The sequence below is a fragment of the Pieris rapae genome, chromosome 9 (assembly GCF_905147795.1).
Source record: "Pieris rapae chromosome 9, ilPieRapa1.1, whole genome shotgun sequence".
Taxonomy (NCBI): Eukaryota; Metazoa; Arthropoda; class Insecta; order Lepidoptera; family Pieridae; genus Pieris; species Pieris rapae.
The window spans coordinates 7,223,229-7,232,096 of NC_059517.1; the positions used below are offsets into that span (position 1 = coordinate 7,223,229).

The 8,868-nt window shown below is 39.3% G+C and overlaps 1 protein-coding gene across 1 annotated transcript; it reads left to right on the plus strand.

Annotated features, from left to right (window-relative positions):
* The first annotated feature begins 491 nt into the window (after positions 1–491).
* On the plus strand, positions 492–8,533 carry LOC111003713 (protein borderless). The gene is made up of 7 exons (XM_022274373.2): positions 492–735; positions 3,877–4,135; positions 4,800–5,081; positions 5,458–5,648; positions 5,735–6,383; positions 6,647–6,916; positions 7,662–8,533. The coding sequence occupies exons 1-7, from the start codon at positions 565–567 to the stop codon at positions 7,877–7,879; spliced, it is 2,040 nt and encodes a 679-aa protein (XP_022130065.2). The 5' UTR covers positions 492–564; the 3' UTR covers positions 7,880–8,533.
* Positions 8,534–8,868: the final 335 nt, after the last annotated feature.

Sequence of the window (8,868 nt, forward strand, 5' to 3'; positions counted from 1 at the left end):
ATTAGGTTTTTATTAATAGAAAACCGCTGCGTATAAATTAACGCCTGTCACATTTTGCATTGCTATGTTGAATGGCGCTTTTTACGAGGTTTATAAACAACACTTGCTTAAATATATTCTTTTATAATTAGTAGTTTTAATTCAGGACGAGGAGTTACTTCTGTTCATTTATCTATAAATAATTTAAATTGGGTATAATTTTTTGGTGACTAGCATTCAGTCTTAGGATTTTAGAGTTATATTAGTACTGAGAATTTGTAGCAAGCATAAAGGAATTTCTGGCTACAAATTATATACTAATTCCGTGGTATTAGCGTATCACCTGCTACTCATCAAGGCTGAATGACGTGAGGGTCGAGGGCGAGGTGCAGTAATCGTTGGCACAGATCACCGGGAACAAGGAGCCTAAAGGAGAGATAAACGATGCAACCATTAGCGCTGCTTCCTGCTCGTGCGCCGAGGAGTGGGGGTGAAGGGGGGGCAGGGTTGTCGTCACTTGTCAACGGTCAACGGGCGGTCAGCCCTGTCGTCAGTCGTGGTCAGTCGGCGGGCAAACGGCGTGCGATGTGGCGTTTGTTGGCGCTATGTACGGCGTTTATGTGCGCGCGCGGCGCGCTGTTGCCTCTGGAGGCTGAGCGGCTGCGCGCCTCAGTCGGCGGTTACGCTGTTATGAACTGCCACCTTGACTTCCCCTTTGGGAATGAAATACCGTACCACTTGCAGTGGGATAAAGATGTAAGTCTCTTCTTTAGATTTCTGTGATACTCTTCTGAATAATCGGAAAAATACATTACGAGAAAGAGTGACGGTGAGAAAATCGTCTATCCTGTCTGTGTTCAATTACAATTTAACAATGACAAAGATGTGGGAGTATTTTGACATGTCCTCGTTTGTACGATTGCGTAGCACCTAGATTCAATTTTAATCGCATATTTTTGATATGACAAAATATCCTAAATTTAATTTCATGTTAATATGATTAAAAGATACCTAATTGTTTCGCATAGGAACACCCTGCTCGTATTTTACATTAAACTCAAAATTATTTAAGTATTGTACAATTGTTAATACATATATTTGATATAATATCAAAACTAGATTTTATTCTGTTTGATGTCTAAAAAGTGTATTATACGCACTGGTCGTATTTTTTTTGTGTTTATCCTGGATTATTACTATACTATACTAATATTACTGGATTGAAAGTAACTGAAAATTAGTATGTAAGTACTTGCACGAGGGTTGACATTTCTCTTCTCATTTATTTAATGATGGCTCTCGATTGCGTGAGTTTGATCGTTAGTTAGTGGGAAATCATAAATCGTAACCATATTATTCTAAGAATGTCTTGGATAGTCGGTTCCTGAACCGTATATTAATTTATTTATTAATTCTTAAATAAACAAACTACCTCTGCAGTATATACCTATATTACAAACAGTGGCATTTCCAAATAATATTCTTGCATAATTTCAATAAAGAAATGTTAGAAAGTGAAGTAGTGTTACTTTTTTGTACAATATGATTTATTTTTAATTAAACATATACATATATATATCTTATATTGATTAATGAGTACCTGTCTAGTCGAAGGCAAAACGCGACCACAGCCACCTTTGCGGCGTGCGGTCACTACTGCACCTTAGTATGCTAATCTGATGACCTTTCAAACTAAAATATTGAGGAAAGTAACGCAGCTTATGTGAAACTTATAATTTGCTAACACAGTGCAATGACTCGAGGCCATGATTGTCGTGAATCCTGTGCGTAATGCGCTGTAATAAGTGCTTATTAATGAGTGCTACACCTGCTCATGTGCTTGTTTTCAATGGGCTAGAGCGTTCATGAAGATGTTAATGCAGTGCCACTGTGGTCACGGATTATTATGCTTATTTAAATGAAACTCTTGTGGCAAAAAAAGTCTTGGCGTGTCACTGAAATTAATATTTTTAAAGTTCATCATAGAATGGATATACGGGTATACAATATTGCTTTGCAGCTCTATCTAAGGCCAATCAGGTCTTATCTAATACGTAATTTCAAATATTCGTTAACAGAATAAGTCTGTAAGTTAAATTAATAAGGTAATAGTCTAGACTGAAGATTAGATTAGATCTAGTGATATTTAAAAAGGTTTAACAATTCGCCCGCCCTCACAAATGGCATCTGAACGACAAGAGCAAGAACATACATTAATAAAAATAATGGGCATGAATTTTACATTATAATTAGAATCATTTTTTAAGAAACGGAAAAGGAAACAATTTAAAATCCCTCCTTATGCGACAAGACACAAAATTGTACCGTGTGCCTCATACGAACTCGAATTACCTGCATAATTCGCCAAAGTTTCGGGTTTTATCGAACTATGACATCCATTATCAGGATCTTTTCCACCTCAAAAAAGGTAAAAAAGTACTTGAAGATGCGGGAAGAATCTGATTTTGTTTAAAGTGGTAATTTAAAATTCTAAGTATTATTTGTTGTTTCAAATGTAAAATTTAAGTTTTCTTTAGCTTTTTTTAAATGTGTCATCGTCTATTAATATACTTGCTTGTTTTCTGTTTCATATATATATATATATATATATATATATATATAAAACTCCTATATGTATATATACTAATACCTTGGATATCTTAGAGGTGCTCTTGTGGTCTTTTACTCCCCAATAGATTAATGTAAATGTTATTAGTAGGTTTGTAGTTATCAAAGTATACCATGGCATTCGTAGTTATATGGCAGATGGCCCCTCGGCGGCTAGGGCCTCAGGGAGTGCCGTTGAACCGTTAACACCCACAATGCTTTTTACCGTGATACATTTTACCGTGACCGCTTTCGGGACAAAACGAATTCTGTACACAAAGCCCTATTGTAATGCGATCTTTAATGTGGTTAAACTAAATTCTATTTCACTATAACATAATTAAACTTCTAGTATTAAATTTAATTAATTGAAATTCAACTATGTCCTGGACACTGATAATACATACCTAAGGATATTCCGGCTCTTTAGGAGAATATGTATAAATCGAATCTTTTGTTGCCGTGACTGTTAAACAGTTACAGAAGGGGCCGTTATCAGCGGTATAGATCCCAGTCTATTTACGAGCTCCCTAGCTTATCTAGTTGGTGTAGTGTAGTATGATGATGCAAGAAAGGTAAGGCGCGTGGGAGACGCTGCGGCCGTGATAATTGTGCAGTTAGCATACAGCGGGCAGCGCGCTGTGATGTCACAAACAATTATCCTGTTGGCAGAACCCAGCCCTCGCTGCCGCCACGCGCCGCTCCCTGCGTACTTCCACATTTATTACCGGTGCCGAGACGCAATTCATAAAATCAAAACACACACAATTGGTTGGCGTCCTTGAAATTCTTCTTGAATTTCCCAAGCTCAACCTCAGGTCAAACTATCAAGCTTCTGGTCGGAAAAATTCTGATTACACCTTCACAAAAACGTACAGTACTTAAATTTGTATGTTTATTTCAACAATTAAAAAGTTGGAAACAAAGATTTCTTACGAATCGAATTACCTATAAACCATAGCAATTTTCAAAAGTAGAGTTGATACTTTATTATAATCGCAAATGTTATGGCTCAAAAGGGCTAATGAAAGGGAATCCTCACTCTGCTGGTGTTTATTGGCCTTATGAAACCATGAAGCAACAGGAAGTGACCTACTCCGCAGTCAGTACGGACACGTATGTTTGAGCTAATCATATCTTGCTTTAAGACATCTCTAAGTAGTATTCGTCACCGCTATTATACTCTAGTGGCGACATCCTGCTGCATATTATTTATACATTAATATATAGTTAGTAGTTCTCTTGATTTGTGTCACTGTCGAGCAAGTCAAAATATGGTATTGTTTTCAGGGTGAAACTATATTCTCGTGGTACAGTGGAGACGCGTCGCCGCGTGTGGCGGATCGCTGGGGCGGGCGGGTGCGTCGAGTGGGACCCGGCGCGCCTTCAGAAGAAGGTGAAGCGGCGCCCAGCGCCTTAGGCGGAGGTTCCGTTAACGTCAGTTCCGTGCGCGAGACCGACGCCGGTCTCTATCGTTGTCTGGTCACCTTCCCTAACCGCACACCACCCTCTCGCAACAATGGCACCTATTATTATTTAGATGTTGAAGGTAATACTTTCTACCAGCTGTTGTGACTTATATTAATGATAAAATAGTTTAGTTTTGCTGATGATGTTTCAGTTTCTAATAAAAGCTATTTTATATGGTGGCAGCTTCTAAGGTGTGAAAATTCTAGAACATGTACAGCGTTTGTATGGTTTTTGTGTAATTTGGCAGGTCGAAAATTACCTAGTTGTTAATTATTATATGAAATTGCTTTTTTTTCTGGAGGAATTGTTATCAAAAATATGTTTTCGTTTTGCTAATTAGTTTTTAGCTAATAACTATATACTATATTGTATTTATAAGTAAAAACTGAGTAAAAATTGCTTTAGCGGTTTTTCAGTAATAGCTAATAAAATTTTGCTTAAATTAGGCAGTGATAGTTACTTTAAATAAATAGACTTTTATTGTGTTTTTTTATAAAACATTCGGCTAATGAACAGGAGCCTTACAGGCCCTTGGCCTTAAAGGCCCTTGCCCTTAAGAATTGGTAGTGTACTAATACCAAATATAATAATTCTTTGGTTGACATTCGAATTGATTCGGAAATAGTTCAGTAGGCAGTTGGTGTAGGTGTAGCGCAGATAAAGGGCTATCAGTCAATTAAGGATATAGCATTCTGCTCCAATCTCTTTTCATAGGATTGATTTGTTAACTTATGTGGTTCCAGGTGGTAACTTAATAGTGACGCCACCTGTCAACGTGACTGTGATTGAAGGTGACAGCGCTGAGCTGGAGTGCTTAGTGAAAAGTCCAGAGTGGAGTGTTCAGTGGTACCGCGAGGACGTTAGTGTGAGCGCGCTGCCGGAGTTGGCAGCGCGGACGTCGCTGGCTCCTAACGGTTCGCTGCTGCTGCGACGCGCTATCAGCTCAGACCTTGGCCGCTATGAATGTCGCGTCAGTGCACCAGACGGACGCCGCCAAACTGCCGCAGCTCACCTTGACGTGCATTGTTCGTAAATACTAGTATTTTGGTACCAAAGTGCACAAATATTTAGCACTCAAGTTACTTATATTTATATTGCTATTAATACATAAATATATAAATTCATTATATAGATATAAAGTAGATTAATGCTCGCTACCTAATTTTTGTAATAATTACTAAAACATTTAACTTCAAACGAAACAAGAAATAATAATAATTATGAAGATAACATTGGTGATTTCTACCAATGTTATCATATATATACTCATGAGCCAAACATAATTGTTTTTAACACTACCAACCACTAACCAACTAAAATGTTTCTACTTGCACCCAAGTAGAAACATTTTAGTTGGCGTCTTTAACATACAATATAACATACTTGCATTGTGATTTTCAGACAAAGCAAAAGTAGTGTACTCGCCCGCCGAGCGTCATCTCGGCTACGGTAAGCCGGCGAGTCTCGACTGCCACTTTAGTGCCAATCCACCGCTCACCAACCTACGCTGGGAAAAAGATGGCTTCCTGTTCGACCCTTACAACGTTCCTGGTGTCTTCTACAGTAGGAATGGCAGTCTACTCTTCAATAAGGTAAAGGAAGATTTAAGAAGTTTGTCTTATATCGGAATACTGAACTAATGCACGAGGAAAATACAACAATCTACTTTCTGTTACAGGTAGACGAGTCTCACGAGGGCGTGTACTCTTGTACGCCGTACAATACCTTAGGGTCGGCTGGCCCAAGTGCCGGAGTGCGCGTACGTGTTCAGCGTCCGCCCGCCCTAGCAATACGACCACGCCCGCTTTATCTGGCTCGCCTTGCTGGTCATATCACGTTGCCCTGCGTTTCCGAACCACAGCTAGCTGCTGTTCCGCCTTCTCTTTCTTGGGCACGAAAAGACGGACACCCTTTACCACCAGGTCGCCATACGCTCGACGGCGGCAATCTTACCATAACTGCCGTTCGTGAGGAAGACCGCGGCTCATACGTGTGCACGCTAACAAACGAAGCGGCCGCTGTCAGCGCTGAAACGGAGCTGGTCGTTGAAAATGTGGCTCCACGTGCGCCTCATGATCTGCGTGCGCGGGCTGAATCGAGCGCCGTGCACGTCCAATGGGCGGCAGACCGTGCTGACCTGGAATACCAGGTGTGGTGGCGTGAACGTTCACGTGGCGAATGGCGCACCATGAAGATACTGACACGTGGCGATACGCACGCAACGCTTCGTGGTTTACGTCCGGCCACACCCTATGAGCTGCGTGTCCTCGCGCAGGATCAGCTCGGTGATGGCTTATTCAGCCAGCCACTCTTCGTCACTACTCCAGGTATGTAAAATTAAATAGATTTTACGATTTGTATGGGATCGGACGGCAATGATAGTATTGGATCTCTTTGTCCCTTTTAACCAAGAAAAAGTGAATAGAAATAGAATAGTAGTCAATAATTTTATACTGCAAACAAACTGTATAATACCAGCCGCCGTTACATAAATTAAGTTGGGACCATTTCAATAAAATGTTATTATACTTGAAGGAAATCTTTATTTCTTAATATTTGCTATATTTTCTTCAAATTTCATCTTGAATAGATTTGGAAGCGAGCGGAATGTCGGAAGCGAGTGAGGAAGTGGAAGTAGCAACGGCGCTGCCAGTGAGCGAAGTGACTGAAGAGATGGAAGAGGCTTTGGAGGTGGAAGGTGTGGCAGAGTTAGAAGTTCGCGTGTTGATCGTAGAAGAGGGCGCCTTAGTGCGTTGGGAGCCACACGTCACCGGCGAACGCTGTACCGTGCGCTGGTTCCGCGACGAACATCCGCGCCGACTACTCGCGCTTGCGCACACCACGCACGATCATCTGCTCGGTGGGTTTTATAACTTTTTTATCCTCTCTACTGTACGGGCCGCACGACTGTTTGTATCTCATCTGTACATCTACTCACGCGGCCTAGACCCTCGCGCACCGCCCCCGATACATCGCAACAAAAACCATTATATCTGTTGGAATATAATAACTACAACTATGAAAAAAATACTAGAAAATAGCTTAAAGGATATAGATTAAAATACATTTAATAATAATTAGATGCCCGTGACTACAATATCTTAAAGTTGTACTTACTGTAGTACCCACGTACAAAAGAGTGGTTATAGGTATATCTTATCGGTTGTAAACCCTCGAACGGACCCACATACTGAATTCGGTTCTGAAAACTATATAAATAGGAACTTTCAGTATAAATTATCATACCTACAATATCATATAAACTCAAAAGTTCATATTCAAAATATAATGCCCTCATTTTAAAAAATATTTCAAAATTTTGCTGTCGTTAATGGAAAAAATCTTAATTATAATTCATATGTCAAAGTACTGGTAATCTATCGGACATACCATTACATAACTTGACATATTATGCCTGGATTAGGATGTCTGGCCTCACTCCGTTCTGTTTGGTATAAACCATACCATGAAGCTATTTATGACAAGGTTAAATCAATAGATATATTATTTTGAAACCAAAACAAATAAAATCTAAAATGCATGGCCACCTGGTCCACAAAATTGCACCAGAACATATGGGGATAAATATAGCATATGTATTACAGTGGGAGCTGTAGAGGAGGGCGGCGCATACTGGGCCCAAGTACAATGCGGTGGGGCATGGGGTGGTGCATCTGCCCATGTCCCGCACTATGGCCGACTGCGCGCCGCTGCTCTTGGCGTCGGCGTGGCTGCATTACTGCTCGGCGCGGCCGCTACAACCGCCTGGCTTCTACGACGACGCTTCATACGTCGCCCAGTTCGCGATAAGCGCTCGCGTTGAACTTATACACCTTGTGAACAGACTTGCGAAAGATTGTGAAGTGATTGTGCATTATTAATCAGTTTTAGATCCGTCGAAGCTAGAAAACAATAATTCTTTTCCGAATTTCTTAAATTATAATAAAACAGATCTCTCTTTACGCTCGCACAGAACTTTTCACCGTCCGACTCCCAGAAACAACATTGGGTCCCGTGAGGCTCTTCACAGGACGTGTTCTACCTTGGATTCTGCCACTAATATCGAGGCTTTATCGCACTTATCTACTGCTTCATTAAAGAATAAGTCAAAAGTCAAAAGTCAATTATAAATAATTTCTTCCTTATATTTAGCTACTAGTTTGTTTGTCGTTCTCTTAATTTATAAATTTTATGTTGTCATGTTTAGTTTTGTTTTGTATTATATTTTTTATCAGTGAAACTTTTTGTGGATATACCCATGTATTTCATATTTTACTTTTATTTTTTCTTCTGTATAGAGATGAATCTGTTTAGTTTCTTTAATTCATAAATATAGCCTTCAATTTTTGTCATAATTAAACTGGGATATCTAAATGAAATGTGATTAATTTAATTGTCTTCTTGATATGAAATTGTTTAGCATTATCACGAATGTAGTGATAAGCTTTGTATTAAGAAAGCAAGTTACTTTCGCGTTACAACTCAATTAATTTATTATAAAAATGTAAATAAATATATAAAGAAAAGGTAAGATTTTTTAAATTTAACCCAAGCCAGAAATTACCAATCTCAATTTCAGAATCACGGATGAGTGCGATATCGAAAAGTATTGGATGAGTTGCGGCTTCGAATTGCGCTTTTTTATTATACAACTATAAAACGCGTCGCATGATTGTGATTGTGAGTTCTATCAAGGCGAAGGTGAGAACATTTTAAGAGCCTTTATAACGTGGTACAGTATTTACACCCTAAATTTTGACACCAATTATAAATATCTTAACTGATATTATTATGATAAAAAAGACATTTCAT